The 20631-nt window shown below is 38.3% G+C and overlaps 1 protein-coding gene across 2 annotated transcripts in view; it reads left to right on the top strand.

Moving 5' to 3' along the window:
- The window catches only part of NXPH1 (neurexophilin 1), a 146127-nt gene extending 128260 nt beyond the window's left edge, over nt 1–17867 (top strand). For both annotated transcript variants that reach the window (XM_054816167.1, XM_054816166.1), the window contains exon 3: nt 15916–17867. In XM_054816167.1, the coding sequence (XP_054672142.1) occupies nt 15916–16677 (762 nt within the window). In that variant the 3' untranslated portion in view covers nt 16678–17867. The remainder of the gene's footprint in view (nt 1–15915) is intronic.
- Nucleotides 17868–20631: the final 2764 nt, after the last annotated feature.

The raw sequence follows: 20631 nt of genomic DNA, 5'->3' as shown, positions 1-20631 counted from the left end.
CTATATTGTGTGCCTTATACCTGCAACCCCTGCCCTTCTTCTACTTCCTGGGCACCAAAGAGGTTAGAGTTAGGGTTCATAGAATCATAGAATCATAGAATGGTATGGGTTGGAAGGGACCTTAAAGATCATGTAGTTTCAACCCCCCTGCTGCGGGCAGGGACACCTTCCACTAGACCATGTTGCCCAAAGCCTCATCCAACCTGGTCTTAAACACTTCCAGGGATGGGGCATCCACAACCTCTCTGGGCAACCTGTTCCAGTGCCTCACTACTCTAACAGTAAAGAATTTCTTTCTAACATCTAATCTAAATCGACCCTCCTTCAGCTTAAACCCAATACCCCTTGTCCTGTCACTACAGTCCCTGATAAACAGTCCCTCACCATCTTTCCTGTAGGCCCCTTCAGAAACTGGTAAGCTGCAATTAGATCTCCCCAGAGCCTTCTCTTCTCCAGGCTGAACAACCCCAACTCTCTCAGCCTGTCCTCACAGGAGAGTTGCTCCAGCCCTCTGATCAGCTTCATGGCCCTCCTCTGGACTCTCTCCAACAGCTCAATGTCTCTCCTGTACTGGGGCCCCCAGAGCTGGACGCAGTACTCCAGGTGGGCTCTCACAAGAGCGGAGTAGAGGGGCAGGATCACCTCCCTCGACCTGCTGGTCACACCTCTTTTGATGCAGCCCAGGACACTGTTGGCTTTCTGGGCTGCAAGCGCACACTGCCAGCTCATGTTGAGCTTCTCATCAATCAATACCCCCAAGTGCTTCTCCTTGGGGCTGCTTTCAATCCATTCCTTGCCCAGCCTATAGTCGTGCTTGGGATTGCTCTGACCCACGTGCAGGACCTTGCACTTGGCCTTCTTGAACTTCATGTGATTCGCATGGGCCCACCTCTCCAGCCTGTCAAGGTCCCTCTGGATGGCATCCCTTCCCTCCAGTGTGTCGACCCCACCACACAGCTAAGTGTCATCAGAAAACTTACTGAGGATGCACTCAATCCCATCATCCATGTCGCTGACAAAGATGTTGAACAGTGCCGGTCCCAGTACCGACCCCTGAGGGACGCCACTCGTCACTGTTCTCACACTCCGTTGACCACAACTCTTTGAGTGCGACCATCCAGCCAGGTTAGGTGAGAGGTTGAATGTTAGGGGCTTAGAATGAGGAGTTAGGGTTTTGTGTTGGGGCTTAGGCTTCAGGCATTTGGTTAGGGTTACTACCGTGATATAGCAAAACTGTAAATTCCAAAGCTTGATGTTCTTACTATCTTGCAACTGGTGAGTGATAGAATGTCTTTCTTGTAAACACGATGTCTTTTAGACCAAATCTGTGTATATGCTGTTGTCCATGGGAAAGCTGTTCTGAAATTACCAGAAAATTTATTCCATTAATTCATCCAGGATATTACTGGATTCCACTAGATGAAAATGCTTCCATATTTTAATAACAAAATCTGTAAGATAAATGCACAAAAAAATTTCAGTGGGTGCATAAAATGCTTAAAGGATCTTGTAACAAGTACCAGCTGAACTTTTCTTGTTGCCCTACAGTCCCTTGTCTTAGCTATCTATACAGCAAACTAAGAAAGAAAAGACTCGAAAAAGCTTATAGCTTGAATAAGGTAAGATGTTGCTTGTTTCCAGTAAATTTATAAAAATTATATCATTAGAATTTTATTAAGTAAATTTAAAACAATGGAAAATATTCTTGTTATTCACTAGGTAGCTAACAGACTACCCAGAGCTGCTGTTGACTGACAGCTAAAGGGGGAACTGAGGGATTCACATTTTGGAAGACAGATTATATTTGTATGATTACATTCACTGTCTTTTTGATCAGAGGAGCAAGTCAAACATTTCTGACTATTGGAGAATGGTTGGACTTGATGATCTTAAAGGTCTTTTCCAACCTAACCGAATCTATGATTCTGTGATTCTACTGAGGGCAGGTGTCCCTGCTCCTGGAGAAAACTGGGGCCTCTTAATGCTCTACAAGTGGGTTTCAGGCTTTGTGATGACAGGGACTTAGTGAGTTCAATAACACAACTCCCTTCTGAGCTGACTTTGTTTCCTTGATCCTGCATCCTTTTTAAAACAGCTAGTGGCATTTTGTATCTCAAACAGGTACTGGAATCAACCCATTTTGGGACATCCTGGAGATGACATTGGAAAGAAAAGTCCAGAGACTTGTACTATCTCTTAGCTCTGCAATTAAGTTTGGACATCCCCAATATTTCTTCTTTTAGCTTTGCCTTTGCCAAATATGTTTCAGTGAGAAACCTCTCTAGGGCAGTGACTATATATGTTTAGTTTCTAGTACACCCTAACCCTGACCACAGGGTGGTCCATGAGCATTGCAGTAACAGTAATCGTATATAACACTAACTGTGGGTTTTCAAAGGATGTCTGTTCTGAAAATGCATTTCAAAGAAATACAAGCAAAAGTGTCATTTACTCCCTGAAAATTGGAACTGCTAAGCATTTATATTTAAATTAAATGCTTTTATGAGTTCATTGAATGTTATTTAGCAAGTATATTATAGTGAAGGCATGTTACCTATTACCTTAGAATGAGGATTTTATTGCTCTTTCACAGTTATCTTTTGTATCAGCATTTGGCAGGTAACAAATGAAATTTGCTTGCTAAGGTTAAATTGTTTTGTGCTGCTGCTCAGCCACACAGATATAGAGGATGAGACAATGGAAAAAAGTTATTTGCTTTTTTGGGCAGACATAGGAATATATTAATATACAGTGATCTTGACCTGCCTTTGAAGAAATGTTTATTCTCTGAAAGGCAAAGAACTTAATTCCTGTCTGAATCACTCCATTGAAATCCTGTTCATGCAGGAGGCTGTACGAATGGAACTGCAGACAGAATTGCCCCCAAAATTTCAGTGTGATCAGGGTTGTGATGCTTGGAATAGTCTGAGCTCAAAGCAGAATGAACTCCAAGTATCAGTCAAAAAAGATGAAGGCTCTCTGGAACTTGGTATGAAAAATTCCTGTTTCTCTGTCCATTTTCAGTACCTCTGCATTTCCTGATTCATGCAGATTTGGGACCAATAATTCCTGATTCTCCTTGAACCCTGAATTTGTTATGCTTTAAGAATATGAAAATATGCTGTTGAGTAAATACTAAAGCCCAAACTTGCAAGGATTCTGGTCCAATTTTTTTGACTGCAGTGTTTTCTTTAAATTTGAAAAAACTTCTGGAAACCACGCTTTGCAGGTTTCCCTTTATTGTAAGTCCATTTTGATAGGCCACTTGAATTTTTTTACATACCTGAGAAGTCCTTGTAATACAAGGTCAGAGTAATAAATTTTATGTTTTTTATTCTTTATGTAGGAAAAGTAATATAATGCAATCACTACTTTATTACTCTGCAGTCATTCTGTTACTATGCAACTTAGAATATTTCAGCCATCAGCATTTGGAGAAAGTTCATAGGTGTAGGGCACTACATTATAATTTACCTTCAAAGACTCCATTTCTTCTAGTCATTCTGCCTAGAAATGCAGTTATGGATCAAGACACTGGAGCTAGTTCTGAAGTGAGCTGAACAGACGGTAAACTGAGAATGCACCAGTATAACCAGTGCTTTAGGGCTCCAGTATTGCTGTTTATAAGATGAGTTAATATTTCTTGATAATTGGAAGTGTTTCAACCCTTCCTCAAGACTGGAAAAGCTCTGAAGCATTTATCAAACTCATACTCAAGTTTTAGTTAAAAAAAGCAAAGTCTCTCTGTAATTTGAAGGTGTTCCATAGAAGGCAGCAGGCATAAAACAATCCCGAAGATATCAGCTTACTAGACCTTGAACTATCTTGTATTTAACTTGCTTCGGTACTTCTTAGTATGAATTTGGAGCAATGTATCAAAACTACTGTATGTTACAGGAGAGGACTCATGGTGCTCCACAGACAAGCTCACAGCACTGCTCATTATCCTAGAAATTGGTGTGCTGAGGCAATGTCCATGTATTTTCTTCCTAAATTTTTCATTTCAGTGTGAAAAACTTAGCAATGAATAACCTCCTTCAACTTATGTGTCAATTCCCAAAGGACTCTTAACTCATCTCAGTTTAAATTAATGACCTTAGTGATAGTACTAGCAATTGGACCATGGCTCTCATGAGCCAGATATTTGCATATGGAATTTAATCCTGCTGGCTATTAATTTTCACTTTTAATTAGGTGTGATACTATTGCAGGAAGAAAATATAAGGCTACTATCAGGCACAGACAATGTTGATTTTCTGTTGGATATTCTATTCTGTTTGGCTGTCCTAGATTCCCTCACAATGTCTGTTTGGATCAATTCAGAAAGGTACCATAGACTTAAAAACCGATCTGTACAAGTTCAGGGATAATCACTGCAAAGAAGTACCACACTGACTGAATATTACTAGTTTACAAGAGGCAGAGAAATTGGTGTACATTGGAACTGTATTCCTCTTAAGGGCATAGTATGTCTCTTGTGATACCTGTGTCCAGAGTCACTGAAAGACCAGCTAAGCAAGCTGGGTGTAGTAGTTTTTCTGAGGCTACTTGGTCTCCCTGCACACAGACTGAGCAAATGTACACTGACGGTAGAGTCTTGTTCAGATTTGAATCAAGAATAAATTTTGCCTGGATCTTGTAAATATATAACATGTGTTTTCTCTTAGTTTCCAATAGGACGATCTGTATTTCTTTGACAACTCTGCACTTTGGGAGCGTTGCAACGTGTTTGCGTACATCATAGCCAGGAAAGCAATGTGCGGCACTTGGCTTGCCCAGCAGAGCCAGTGCCCACGTGCTGCTTACTGCTGAGCACTCCCCCTATAAGAATTAGCAGACCTTGGCAAAACTGCCAAGAAAATATCAATAAAAATTAATAGAGTACTTTTGCAAAAGAATAGCTGTTTGATCTTCCCTTTCCTTACCAGAACAACATTAAAGAAACACACCTCTTTCCTCAGAGATGGATTTTAATAGATTTTGATATCTATTGACTGACTGACTGAATGATCAATGCCTATTAAACAAACACAGTTAGAAAGGGAATATATTGCTGCTTCTCATTGAAATTCAAAGAGAAGAAAACCTTGCTGTCTTTGTGATCACAGAAGACTTCTCAGAAGTCAGTATGCATATCTGGCAAGGGCATAAGGTGAAGATGAAGGCATAAAAGTTAGCAGGGATATGCCAAACTCCTATTGAACTGTGGAATGGCTGCCTCTGTGCTTTTAATATACCTTTTCTGAAGTATTCATCTATTTGTAGTAAATGGATAACTCATAGTGAACAACAGGTAATTTTTATGAAAGGAAGCTGTCCTTTTGCAATAGAATTTCATATACTTGTGGAAGGCCTTTTTTGTATTTCATGGGCATCTCATACAGATATACAATTTCTTTGTGTGGAAATGTACACTCTACCAACATCAGTGGGAGTTAAATCTCCTCAAAAGATATCTTTGTTCAAATTCAGGTTTCTAGAACGCACCATGAATATCTATGTGGAAAGTGACTCAGCTGTATCAACATTCTAATGCTTTTCTTTGTAAAAATATGGTATCGGACACAGTAGCAACAAAATATTTGGGTAAAATGTGGGAGTATTTTCTTAAACTTTTACACTAACAGTTGATGATTCGAAACTGTATCTAGAAAATGAGTAATATTAATAGAGTATGTTAATAGCGCACAGTGGCTTCGTCCATTATATAGTACCAGGATATCCTCTGTTTAACCAGTGTGAAACACATTATAGTCTTTTTCACCTTCTTCAGAAGATATGTCTAGCTGTATGAAAATGGACATTTTCTTCAGTGTGTTATATGTAAAGCAAACTACAGTCCAAGTTTTGATTAAAATGTTGCTCTGTGGCCTTTCATATAAAATCTAATTTTATTTAATATTACTTTCTACATGTATGCAGAAAATGGCAAGCCAATATTAATAAAAGAAGGCTTATAGGAATGTGGAACGAGAACAATAGATCCTTGACAAAATTTATTTACCTAGCTAGACTTTCATTTCAAAGTTAGCAGCACTCTGTGATACTGGTATAATACAGGGGTCTTAAAACTCTGTTAGACGTTTTTAACCCACTTTAATTTATTCCATGGAAGTTTAATCCCCTGCTGAACGGAGATGGGGTGAATTTTCAAAAGTCATAATCCACTGAAGGAAAAAATCTTTAATGACAACATAGGCAGCAGGCTTCAAGAGTTTAGTTTAAATTCTTTCTAAAAATGTAAAACGTAGGGCAAGAGTTAATAGGATATTTCATACAGTTATATTTCAATCCTTTCTCAAATCTTTATAAATTCACTTGCATCTCCACCATTAGAAATATTTGGGCTGAATTCCTGCACTTCTAAGGCAAAAAGCAGAAAGCTGTAAAATTGTAATGTGAAGATTTTCACAGTGTATTGTAACTCATTTGGTCCTTCAGTTCACAGACTATTATATGGTTCTAAATTGAAAGAGAAATGATGTTTTACAAACCAAATGCCTTCCATTCTGCCTTAACTAGGCAAGAAAATGAAAACAAACTACATAATACCACACTATGTTCATCCTTCTGCCTCCTCTGGGATTTTTATAATTGACTTGAGTGGGGGGTCAGGATTTGGCCCATAAATTGGACCAAAAGAGTCCATACATTTCCTACATATTCCAGAAACACAGGTTTACACTGCCCCTTGACTACGACCATTTGAGCTGCCTTTTTTTTTTGGCCTGGAAGCTCCTCTAGTGCCAGCCATAAACTCTTACAGCTCTGCTCGGCCTGAGCATCCAGGTACCAGGCTTCTGCCTGGACCCCACAGGAAAAATACTGCTGCTATGCTAGATTTTGTTGTGGCAGGCTGGACAAGAATTTAGGTGGCATCAAATGGAGCTAGGAAGTGACTTGCTCAAACAATCAGGAGGGGAGAGTTCCTCAGAAAGTCTGATGTTAAGAGAACTACTGGTCGCAGGGTGTTTCAGATGCTGGAAGTTTCAGAGACAGGCATGCGCTTCCAATTGATATTTGTCGAAGGTTATTAAATTCATAGCAGCAAATCTAGCCTAAGAAGTCCTTGATCTGCAAAGGTTTGAAGATGGGAAAGACTTTCTGTAGAAGTTTTATATTCTTTCCCTGATTTTGGATTCTTTGAAAAAATAAACTTACAGTCATTGTTGGATTCATTGTGCCGAACTAGATAGACTTTTGGTTTGACGTGCTAACGTTTTCACAGTCTTAGATTAAATTGTCACTTGTAATCACTTCTTTTTTCTCTGGGAGCTACCTTTTTGAAGGAAAAACAATGAGATTCCTTCTTTGAAAGATAAGAGTGTCAGCAGTGCCTGTCTTCACCCCTGATTTCCAGGAAAAGGGTGGAACATTTCTTATGGATGGCTTTTCATGGCTTCCTGCCATGGACGTGTGGTTTTGGTTACTGGTTCAAAGTTCCCAGCTTTCTCCAGGCACTTAGAGGAGCCTGGGTGTTTAATTCTAAGTCTGATTTCCACTCTGGAAGTTTGTGAAAGGAAAAAGAAAGCCATACGTTCTTACAAAGAGCTGTACTGCCACAGCTGAGAGGGCAGCACTGGCAGAGTGAAGCAGAGAAAGAGAAAGAGAAAAGTATCAGGTATGGCACTGCTTCCTGAAGAAATGTCTCCAGCAGCCTAAGTCTGATAGATTTCAAGTGCCTATCTGTATCTTTAGAAGACTAAACAATTTTTTAAAGCCTGCTTACTAACCAGGTGTTTTTTAGTCACTAGTGTACAAATCAGGCTCAAGAAGACTTGTTTTTCAGATCCTAAATACCTGTGAAAATTATTTATATGATTAAATCAAACCCAAAAGATAACAGAACAGTACAAATCTACACTGTTTCTGAAAAGAAACCTCCATATGGGAAATTTCTTATATCTAAAAGAAAGCAGGAGCAACACTAGCAAGTCTGCACATCTTGCTGTATGAGTAACGCTGCACAAGCTTGAGTGTGCTTGCAGATGTACAGGGAGCAGTGAACTTGAACATGACTAGATCATTTCAGAAAGCGTTTTGATAGACCAATCATTGTCCTGCTTCCAGCTTGTAGCCTTTGTGTTCTCTCCATGGCGTTGTCTCCAGGGCAAACTCTGCACCATAGGTCAGATTTTTCTTGCTTACCCTTAGGCGTCTAGATGAAGAGCATTCATTCAGTCCTTGAAGATTCATCAATAGCTACGGGAGATAGAGGACGTTGTTCATTCTGTTTCTCTCCCTCTATTGATTATGGAATAAGCCTAGACTGATAGTTTAGACTGAAAAGCTGCATTCCAGTTGAGTGAGGTGATCAGTGAGGGGATTCCTACCCTACATCATGGACTGGGCTGGCACAGAACATGTTCTCTTTCCTAATATGTGGTGGCAAGCCACCACTTTCTTTCACCATTCTGTTGTTATTCACAGGGCTTGTGGCAGCATCACAGCTTAGCCCACAGTCAACATGAATGCAAGGGAGAGGAGACTCTAAAGCTAAATTTCACATGGTAGTTGTTAAGTATTCTCATTGGAAACTAACCACTGAAAGTGTTTTATCACCTTTGCATTTCCTGAAAGTTATTTGAGACTTGCTAGTTTTCAGACTTATTTATAACAGGCAACTTACATTGTGTAGAAGAGCACTGTAAAACAGTAACTTGTGCTAGTTATTTTTCTTTTGCAAAACAGCCCACTGCAATATCTTAATATTTTATGATCAACAGCCACTAAGAATTATAATGTCTCTAAACAAAGCAGTGGCTCTACTGTTTTATTAGTGCCCTCATCTTTCTGTGGATACAAATGTTCTAATTAGTCTTTAATTCTTAGTCAGATCTCAAACAGATATCAACTTATATAGGCACTCTAATTTCAATGATGTTAAATTTCACTGAATTTATATCAGCTGTTGTCAGCTGAATTTATATCAGCTTCTGGTCTTGCATAACCTCTGTTGAGTGAATAATGAGAAAAGCTCAGGTAGCTACATTTTTTTTTTCTAACAAGGGCCATTTGAAACAAGCACAATAGTTTATGGATTAAAACAAGAAAAATACAGAATTTAAAGCTGAGCTGAGCACAGCTGACGATAGTATTAAGCTGATTTTTATGAATCCTAAGGAGATCTACACAAAAACTAAGTTCAATATCCTAACTTAAAGACAGTGTCTTTTGTCTGTGTGACAAAAAAAAAAATTTTTTTTTTTTTTTTGCTTAAGTGAATGATCCCAAGTGATTACTTTACAAAATATTGTTAAAAACTTCAGATGCTTCTTTCTCTATGGTTGGTAATGGAAAGAGGTCACCATATGAATTCTGCAGGGCTCTGTACAAGGACCCGTGCTGTTCAATATATTTGTAAATGACCTGGGAAAGGTGAGTGAGAAAGTTTGTTGATGAAACAAAATATTTCAGAGTAGAAAGAGCAATGGTGAGGAATGGAAAAAAGATCTTATCAGAATTAGCAAAGAGGCAGTAAATTAAGGAATGAAATTCTGTAGTAATAAATGTAATAACGTAACACATGGGGAAAAAAAAATCCCAGCTTCATATATAAATAGGAATGAGGTTTTGGGTATATGACAGTTCCACGCAAGCATCGGTTCAGTGCTCATTAGTGATCAAAATAAAATAAAATGTTATGAATTAGCAGAGAAAAAAAGAATGAACAAATAATAGAAGGCCATTCTCCACCATAAAAGACCATGGTTCTGCCACATCTTGAATATTGTATGCCATTCTGTGCTCCTCATCTTAAAGACAGAACTGAGAGTAGAACTGAGGACGCTTAGAGAAGGAAACAAAAGAAACTCAAAGGTACGGAATGGCTTCAGTGCAAGGAATTATTTGTGTGACCCAGGAGGCTGATACTTAAGGCAGGAGAAGTGATCAATATTTGTTTATCACTGTGAATAGATATAGCTGAAGCTTGTACTGGTGGTCTAGAAGTAGGCTTCTTTATGTAGCTAGAAATCATCAAATTTTCCACTCGTTGATATTTGTAGAATAAATCTGTATAGTGTAGCAGCAAAGTGTAGCATGGGAAATGTGGATAGAGACTGAATTTTCCATCTGGAGAACAAAGGGTTCTCCAAAGAAGGCATTAGGAGCCAGGTTGAAAACAAACAGAGAGAATAGAGCTGGGGAACTCATTGCTAAAGGATGTTATGGAGGTTAAAAGTTTACAAAGGGTCAGGGGAGAGTGGACAAATGCACAGAGGAGCAGACTACTGAAAGTTACTGAAATGGAAAACATACAGAAACTATATCTAGCAGAGGAAACTAGAAATATGACACCTGGGAAGAAATTAGGGGACTATCATATGCTTGCTATGTTCTTGCTCTTCCCCAGGCATCTCTTAGAGCTGATATTGGAGACAACACATTTTTCTAAATGAGTATTTGGTTTGGTCCTGGATAGCCGCTTTGTGTTCACATTTGACGCAGTAGGTCAGGATTTACTATTCCACTTTTCAGATTCATCTGAGTTTGCATTTTTTGATGGACCAATCCACATGCTTATTCTTTCCATGTCATGTAGTCTATGTGAAATATTAATGTGTATGGTTTTCCATGTTTGTCCTCTCTTTCTGAAGTATTGGTTTGTAATAGGTGCAATTGTTTTCTCTGTTTTACACACACATATACACCACGCCCACTACCCATTATAATCCTGTCTCCATTAACTTTCATTCTTAGTTTCTTTGCTTATGGTCAAATTTCTGTGGAATATTGGCCTTGACTTGTCTGGAAATTATTTACTTAATAAAATATTTCCATGCCAGCAGTAACTTTGTACACTCTGTAAACAGGTATAGGAAGAAAAATTGATCGAAGTAGCACAGTAAACGAGGTCCAGGTTTTCCTCCACCCATTACATAAACAGGATTAATGTGGGGAAACTGGATCCAGGTAAAATTTTCTGAGTGCTGTCCTGCCTTAATAATAGTCCAGTTTACAGTTATGTCCACCAGTATTTTCCTACTCATGCTGCATCTGAGATATCTGACCGAGGAAAGAAAATTCTGAATCCTTGTATACAGAGCATATGCAAACACAGTGCTGCCAAATTCTTATAGCGCTATGCCAGCAAAAACGATCTTGGTTTTGATTAGTTATTTACCTGAAGAGAGAGATTTTCTACCTTGAGTATTAGATTGTTTGTTTACATTTTCATTTGCCCTCAAGTAGTCACACATTTGGAAGAATAAATACATAATTTCTAAACCAATACTGTAATTATAGGTAATGAACTGTAATGGAGCTAGAATAAAAGGAAAAGAGTGAGAAATCAAGAGGCATTCTGTACCTCTTTGAATGACTATTTTTTTTTAATCTCAAATTGTTCAGTCTTAAATTAATGTTAATATACCTGTGGTTGATTTTATGCTGAAAAGAGGGCCTAAACCACCACCTGAGGCCCTCATGGCTTCCCAAGATCCCTTTCCAACTTTGTTTTCTCAGCTCCAAATGTTCAGGTTTGACCTGACAAAGCATTCCGGGCTCAGTGTCCTGAAAGCAAGCTCGAAAATTTCTGAGACAAATAAACTGCCCATCCTTTAGGAAGTCCTAACTGAAACTACACATATTCATTAAAATACACTTAATGATGTTAAATATCATCGTAAAAAATTCTTCACCCTCAAAAAAGAGGATACAGAATGAATGGAGTATTCTATTTTAATGAAGTAAAAACTGAATTACAGATCAATTCCTGTGTCTTTTTTAATGATGCTTTAGGATACTGTGCCTAGTGAAACCATTGTCTTTGCTCCTTCCTGGAAGCAGAAGAAGAAATGGAATAACAATTCATCATTATTTATTGGAAAAGAGTTACCAGGCAGTCAGCTCCTTGTACCTTTTCGATATCAGTAAACTTTACCAGGTAGTGGAAATTTGTACTTTCCATTAAAAGTACAAGACCAGAATCAAAGGGCGGTCTGCTGTGCTTACTGAGTGCTTTTCCACTGACATTTGGAGCATTGGATAAGCATTTCTAAATCTTTTTGTTCCTTACTACTGTTCTGTGTGGACACTGCTGACATCATAATAACTCAAAACCACTTCTAGGTATGCAGTCACGGAGGAAATCCCCCTCCTCAGCCCTTTTGCAACATTGATATATTACACTGTAGGGGTGGTGTGGATTAACCCCAGTGGCTGGCTCAGCACCACACAGCTGCTCGCTTACTTCTCCCCTTCCCCAGTGGTACAGAGGAAGAGGAAAGGAAGGAAAAAAGCAAGAAAACTTGGGGGTCAAGATAAAAAAATAAAAAAGTGAAGGATAAGTGGAAGAAGAGAGAAGAAAACAAAACAAAACAACTGATGCAAAAGCAGTGCTCACCACCCACCCTGGGTAGAGTGACACCCAGCCATTTCTTGAGCAAAAGATGGCTAACCCTCCCTAAACCTCCCTCTTTTCCTTTTAACTGCTGAGCATGATGTTATATGGTATGGAATACCTCTTTGGTCAGTTCAGGTCATCTACTCAGTTGTGTCCCTTCCCCATCTATTGTGTACCCCCACCCCCCCAGTATATTCACTTGGGGGGGCTGAGAAAGAAACAGAAAGGGCCTTGATGCTGTGCAAACAGTGTTCAGCAAGAGGTAGAACATTAGTGTGTTATCAGTGTTCTGGTCAAAAATCTAAACCACAGCACCGTATGAGCTGCTATGAAGAAAATTAACTCTATCCTAGCCAGGACCAGTACAAGTGGGCCAAACTTTTCAATATTTTGTCTAGGAGTGGCACTTGGCTGTGGAAAAGAAGACAACTCTGGTTATAGTGAACTAATTGATAAGGTAGAGTATGCAAGTTTCTGAATTATGTGTAAATATACTCAGGGAAGAGGACAAAAAAACCACCACAGAATGCTCAGTGTTTTAGCTCTCCATTAGCCATTTTAAATTGGCTCTTTTTTTTTCATGCACCGCTAAAATAGTTCTATGTTTCAGTAAGCTAGTTTTCCCACTACTGAGTGCAAAATCTCATGTATTTGCATGATCTTTCTTGTATTATTACAGCCTTGTCATTGGAAGGGAGACGAAGAAAATTGTGGATTAGTTCATGTGAAAATAACTGCTGCATTTGCAGAAATTCTATTACACAGCAATGCTCTGTATTATTGGGTGTGCGAGTCTCTGAGGAAACATATAGCTACTTTCTATAGCACATAGTATACTAACAGTATATGAAAAAGCAGTTGGCTGGAAAATGTTAGTGAAGAACTATGAACTCTAGAGCTTTTTTATTAACCCTTGTGGGCTGTTTTTTCTAGTGCTTACACAGACACTTGACCAGGGAGGGCAGGTTCAGGCGTTTAATCATGAATGCAGCCAGTTACCCTCACTGAAAATCACAAACAGAGATCTCGGGGCTAACTGCATGACCAGAGGTCTTTCAGGTATTACAAAATCGATGACAGTAACAATCAATTGTATTTGTTAGATCAGGTATGAAGCAGTATAGCATGCATGGAATCTGAATCATCCATTTCCATAAAATATACTGGCTTTCAAAAAAACACGTGTAATGGATCAGTCAGCAACTATTTCAGAAAATACCTGCTTCCTTTCCTGAGTGTTCAGTTTTATACCTCTGAAAAAAGAAACTTTCTCTTTGAAAGGTTTTTGTACCGTTACATCTTGTTACATGAAACTCGTAGTGTAATCCTACAAAATGTAAATCATCGGATGAAGAAGGGAAAACAAAGGAAAAAACAAGCTGTGAGCAAAGAAAAATATAGTGGTAAGCAATCTGTATCCTACCTACAGATTGCAGGTATTCTAGTTCTGCTAGCTAACTGCTTAGATTCATAGCAGGTTGACAGATTCATGCTAGACAGGCACATTTTTCCTTTTAACCACATTTCTTTTCTTATTTTGCACTCCTTCCCCATATGCCACAGCAAAATTATATTCTGAGTCTCTTTCTCTCTCCCTGTGACATCTTCATTGCTGCTTCATTAACCAGTGCACCATCAGTGCATTTCATTACAGCTTCTCTCCTGGCTCACTGTGTTGATGCTAAGATGCAGCTACAAACTGGGTATCAAAATGCTGTTTTGTGTTTTAATCCTTCCTTCCATTCAAAGGAGGAAGAAGTCATCTCCTTTGCACAATCCTAAATAAAACCCATCTTTTATCTATTACCCTTACTGGCCCACCAACCTGAAATGCACTGGGGAGGTATAGTCTGGGATGTGACAGATTTATTTACCTATTTGTTTACTGTAAAAGGCTGGGGGCATACCTCCTATGTGATCAGTGTATTAAGACAATTTAGACTGATTTTATGTATGTGTCTTCAACTGACCTTGAAAAAGTATTGAAGTTAATGAAAGCATGCTTCAATTCCATGATTGTTAGGAAATGAAAAGGCCATGCTGTGATAGATATCCTCTGTGACATATACCTCCAGTTGTACCAGCAGGGAGGGGCCATGATTTAAATACTAGCTGGTTTCCAACGGGTTTCCTGGGTTGGGAATACATTGAATTCATTTTTAAGTGAAGAGAAAGGTATAACTGCACGTATGATAGGAGCACATAAATCAGTGCCAGAACACAGAGGAATAAAACAGGCATATTCAGAATCTCCTACATAGCCATGAAAAGGGAAATTATAACTTGATGGCCTCTTCAGAGGAGTCCAAATGTTACAAAATGTGACAGTGTGCCTGGTGCAAATTTTTAGGGGGAATGGGACTAAGGGTGCTGTTCTTCACATCCACCCGCTGCCCCCTGCCAATTCCAGCCCTCCCTGCTACGCTCCGTCAGAGCTCTCTACCAGTGCTGCATGTTAGACAGCTGCGAGGCTGCATCTGTTCTCTGTTTTCCACACAATTAAGGCAAAGAGAAAAAATATAAATAAGATAAATTGCTCTAACACTGAATTCTTGAAAAACTATGTCTGAAGTTTATGATTTTGTAGGAACTCGGTGCAAGAGCTTATCTTTTTTTAAATGTGATTTTGCTGGATTGTTTTATTATTACTTCTTTATTACCAATAATAGGTGGCCCTATTTTTTTTGTAAATACACAAATGGTTTTCTGTCTTGCACAGATCACTTTTGGATTTGGGGAGAAAGATGTGAAAAAAGAAGTGAAGACGGAGAAAATGTGTGTCATACTAGATTCAGAAAAGGCAAATCAGTAGCTAATCTGTCAGGGACTGTAAGAAAAACCTGTGACTCCTCTTGCATTAATTGAGGTACAGCACAGAGTGTGTACAGCTGTCCACGCAAAACTCATTAAAATTTTCATTATTCTGTTATTTATATTGTAGTTGTGACTGAAGGTCCCAGTCAAGAACACAGACCAATGTGTACTCATAAAAGGAGTAGGGAAATTATATTACTATTATTAGATCTATAATGACATGGACTCTGTGCATGGTCAGGCTGGCACCACGAAGACAGCACCCTGACAGTGGACTCCAGAGGCAGCAAAAATAAATGAATGTGACTGTGATGGTGGAAGACACAGTCTTTGCGGAGAGAACATTCAAGCAAGAATACTTCACTCTGAGATGAGAAATGGCCAGTGAAAGCCACATACAGACTGAAGGATGACATGGCTTTGTACCTTAGTTTTTGCAGTACTTCATTACATAATTATCACTTACAGGCATCGTAACAGAAGCAGCTTTCAGGCTGAACAATAAAGTGAATAGCTGGGATTAAATCTGAAGGCCAGTGTAAAAGACTGGCAAAGGAGAATTAAGTAACAGCTACTTGGAAAGAAGAGGAAAATAGACATTTCTGTTTTGTTTTACTGAGTGCAGAGATACAATTTAATTTCTCAAAAAAAAATCCCTATGATTTTGAAGTCTGATCATTTTGGTGCGAATGATGGGTTTTTCATTACACATCTCAATATATCCTTTCTTTCTTCTTCCCTTCTTTTTTTTCCAGGTTACCTGTGCAAATTTGACAAATGGAGGAAAAACAGAACTTCTAAAATCAGGAAGCTCCAAATCCACACTAAAGCACATATGGACAGAAAGTAGCAAAGACTTGTCCATCAGCCGACTGCTGTCACAGACTTTTCGTGGAAAGGAAAATGATACAGATTTGGACCTGCGGTACGATGCCCCAGAAACTTATTCTGAGCAAGATCTCTGGGACTGGCTGAGGAACTCCACAGATCTGCAAGAGCCTCGGCCCAGAGCAAAGAGACGGCCCATCGTCAAGACTGGGAAATTTAAGAAAATGTTTGGCTGGGGCGATTTTCATTCCAACATCAAGACTGTGAAGCTAAATCTGTTAATAACAGGGAAAATCGTTGACCATGGCAATGGGACGTTTAGTGTTTACTTCAGGCATAACTCCACTGGTCAAGGGAATGTATCTGTGAGCCTAGTGCCCCCTACAAAAATAGTGGAATTTGACTTGGCACAACAGACGGTGATTGATGCCAAAGATTCCAAGTCCTTTAACTGTCGAATCGAGTACGAAAAGGTTGACAAGGCTACCAAGAACACACTCTGCAACTATGACCCTTCAAAAACCTGTTATCAGGAGCAGACCCAGAGCCACGTGTCATGGCTCTGCTCCAAGCCCTTTAAAGTAATCTGTATTTACATTTCCTTTTATAGTACAGATTATAAACTAGTACAGAAGGTGTGTCCTGATTACAACTACCACAGTGACACACCCTACTTCCCATCAGGGTGAGGACCAACACGTGTCTGAGACTGAAGCCTGGGGAATAAAAGAGGTCGTATGACAGGGCTGTAACCTCAAGGAGGAAGGCCACATCTATTGCCTGGAATGTGTCTACCTGCTGCTGCTGATGTCAAATGGCTGCAAATATGTTAGTGGAAAACAGTCTAATGTAATTTTTGCCCAGTCAGCTCCATGTATCAATCTAGTTGTAAATCACTATGGATTTGAAATAAAACCATACACATACACAGAGACACACACTCTTTTCAGCTCACATCTGTTGAGATTCCTGTTAAGAGAGCTTTCATTGTCTGATATCCGAGGTTTCAGGATAACCTATCATCAAGCAAAATGGATTAACTAGACAGAAAATGGTTTCTAACGCAGACTGTTATGGAAATCTCTTTGAAAGTGCTTTGAGTACACGCCAATCAATAATCCCCACTCATGCGTTCTACTGCTTGGAGTAGCTGTACTGGTAAATAATACTGTAGGAGTAAATACTTGTTAAAATGGGAAAAATGTGTGTCTAAAGTTCAGTATTCCTTATTATATGAACACAGCAAAGCATCGTGACTTTTTTCCAGCATACAGTAGGCACATTCGAGGTAGTGTTACGTGGCTCTTTTTCCACAGAGTGAGCCTGTTACTAGTAAAGATGGGCAAACATTTGGAATTTACATGTGGGCAGACATTCTGGTTTCATGTTTCTCTGACTCTTTAAGCTCTGATTCTTTAAACCTGGTTGAGTTTAGGCCAGCTAAGCTACTTAAAAACTCTCCAACTGATCTCTAAGAAGGAAAATGCCTGGCGGAGGACATGTAAGTTATAAGTGGCTGTCTTATCTTTATTACAAAATATTGTAACAAATTCAATATCCTAGTCTTCATTTGTATGAATGGTTTGTATTGTATATAATTTAACCGGTGTTATTTGAGCTGCTTATTAATATTAACTTGTAATTGTCTCTCTGCTTGTTATTGGTTAAAAACAATCAAGGAAATGAGGAATCCATTTTATCAATGTAGCTGTAAACTCCATTAAAAGACAGAACTATGTACAAAGCATTTATTCAGCTAAAGTATTGTTGAAAGCTATACATATACAACATTACAGTCTGTCTGTATTTAGATATTTTATTTCCAGAGGAAGAAAATGAACTGTACATAAAAATAAAAAGTCTTAAAGTTGAGTTTCAATATGTACTGTGTAGATAGTAGTTTAAATGGTTCTGACAAGTGGATAACACTCCAAGTCTGACATGGTTTTCAATCTTGTCTCTTTGCATATGTAAATATATACATATATTTATAAATCTCTGTGTGTGCATGCTTGTGTGTGTGTATATATGTACATGTGTGTGTGTGTGTGTGTGTGCAAATACATATAGACATATATATAGAATATATAAACATTTCTTGGGCCCTATTCCTAGCAAGCAAATCTCATTACTGAAAGGTCTTGCTAACTTGAGTGGAAGCCCCCACTCAAGAAACTACAGGAGCAGGGCTTTATTTAAGATAATTCATTATTGTTTAGAAGTGGGGAAACATGGAGCCACTCTCTGTGTACACAGGCCTGCCTTTGCCTTAATTCTAGCCTTCTATGAGGCACTGATCTCTCTATGAAATGAAGAGATCCCTTTTTATGGTGTGAGGGAATTTTCTTCCTATAAACAAAAAGCTCATAACTTTTATATATTTTTTTGTGTGTAGTGGCATAATTTACCCCCAGCATCCAGAGAACCAGCAACTATAAGAAGTTCATGCCTAAAAGAAGGCTGCCCAAAGAAAAACTCAGTATTTCATCTCATACCTTTCAGAATTACCATTCCTGGCAATGCTGCCTTCCCCTTTCCACCCTCCCCTCAAGGTTCTGTGCTCTTGTGTCAAAGCTGTGAATGAAGATATGGGTCAGCTTCCAAACATGCACAGCATCCTGAACAGCTTCTCCAAAGTCCCAATAAACACTCCACTAATATTTCAAGAAGTGAGAAGTTCGAAACAACTTCCAGTTGTGGACCTCTCTTGCTTAAATGTGCAGAACCTAAATGAGAATGAAACAAAGCAAATGGATAACGTTATTGACAAGTAAATATTTTCCCATTGATGTACAAGTAGGAGAGGGAACTTCCATATTATTATTGCTCTGAGTCCTTCGAACAGATATGCTTGTGGGAATTTCTTCACTATATATGACATTTCCCAGGACAACCTTGTGACCCTGGACCCTGTGTATATTTGGAGAAAGAAATGGTCCAAGCCATACAGTCCAGATTCTGATCACATTCAGGAGTATGCTGAGATACAATTTTTTTTTTCTTTGACAGGAATTGTGATTATACTGGTAGTGTTTCCTCATTTGTGTTCTATGGAAAGTAACTGTTCTGATTATAAATCATAAAGTGATTTGTGCTATGACCAAGAGTAAAATCTTGACTCTGTTAAAGTCAATGGGAATTTTGCTATTGAATTCAATACAAATTTCCATTTAGTAGTATGTAGAATTCCGATGTTAAATATGATTAGCAATCTTAGCGATCTGTATTATGATTGAGCATTACACGCCTTGTGTTCTCATTTATATTTCTGAAAAATGGATGTGAAATACTATTACTGGTACAGTTTCATTATTTTCTTTCTTTTTCAAAACTTCCCATAAATGTATCAAGTATATACATTCTGGTCACATATATATATATTTATCAGCTTTTCAAGTAACATCAATACAAAAAGGAATTATTCATCATGCAATGGTTTTGATCCTTTTAATTGTGGTAGTTGGTACTTTATCTGCCTCTGTCACAGTCAGTCATATTATTTTTTAGTCTTAGGCCTTTGAAGAACTTGTTATTCTTCATAAACATTCTTGATTTTGAACTTGGAGGAGTTCTTTCAGTGATCTGATTGTGAAAAAGTGATCTAATATAAAAAAAATGTGTTACTTAGGTGCTAGTTAATTGCATTTCATTCAATCTCTTTGGGAAATATTTCATGTTTGGTAACTTTGTTAATGAACATTTTTGGTTTTGCGATTTGAAAAAGGAATTTAATTAACATGAATGCGTTAATTCAGTTAAACAATATATGTATGGGTATCTGGGTCTTGCACATGAACAATGCCTTAATGGAGTGCTAGGCTAGGCAAATGTTGCCTCAGTATAACTTACTAATTCTAGATATAATAAAGATGTATATCTCTAAAGGTATATTTTTAGGATTAAAGAAGGTTGAGTTATTTATTTTTCAGAAATGAAGAGACTGGTTTTGTTCTTTTTTTTTTTTTTAACATTTAACACATGTTTTGTGTCTTATTTTCACTACATAGAGAAGTCACAAATGGGTATATTTTAATGAAACCAATTATTCCTAAACCAATTATGGATCATGCACTTGAGCAAAGATCAATATACTAAACTTGCCTTGGATGTGTCAGTGATAGAACTTATGTATCAGCTTCTGTGCTTTTGAGAAAAGAAATCCAGGATGTGGGAAGCAGGTGGTTTTACGTTCCAAAAATCACTGATCAAATTTCTAAACAGTGATGGAAAGCTGGACACTTTCACTTGTTAGTTTTATCAAAACATTTAACATGGGACAGAAAATATGCTTTCTTCCCTCCTTGTGAAGTCACCTGTAAAGCTTTATACCTTTCTTCCCTTTTCCCAAGTTTGCATGGATAGTAAGCAAACAAATACATTCATTATTTATTCATTATTCATTATGGAAGCCCTTGTTTTTCAAAGTTTCCCTTAAAAATCATGGTGCCAGAAACTGTTGAACTTTACTGTACTAATTTACAATGAACGAAGAAATGTTCAAACTCCATTTATAGGAGAGCAGAATGGAAAACTTGGAATGTTCTGGTGTGTGTTAGCCTAGAGATTTAAGTAATGCTACTCAAGGGGTTTGTTTAGTCAGAGGGCAGTTTTACTGTGATTAAATCACTACATCCTCATGCATT

This window comes from Grus americana, chromosome 2 (genome assembly GCF_028858705.1).
Source record: "Grus americana isolate bGruAme1 chromosome 2, bGruAme1.mat, whole genome shotgun sequence".
NCBI classification, from domain to species: domain Eukaryota; kingdom Metazoa; phylum Chordata; class Aves; order Gruiformes; family Gruidae; genus Grus; species Grus americana.
Note: the sequence above shows the minus strand (reverse complement) of the source record. Positions and strands in the feature narration are given on the sequence as shown.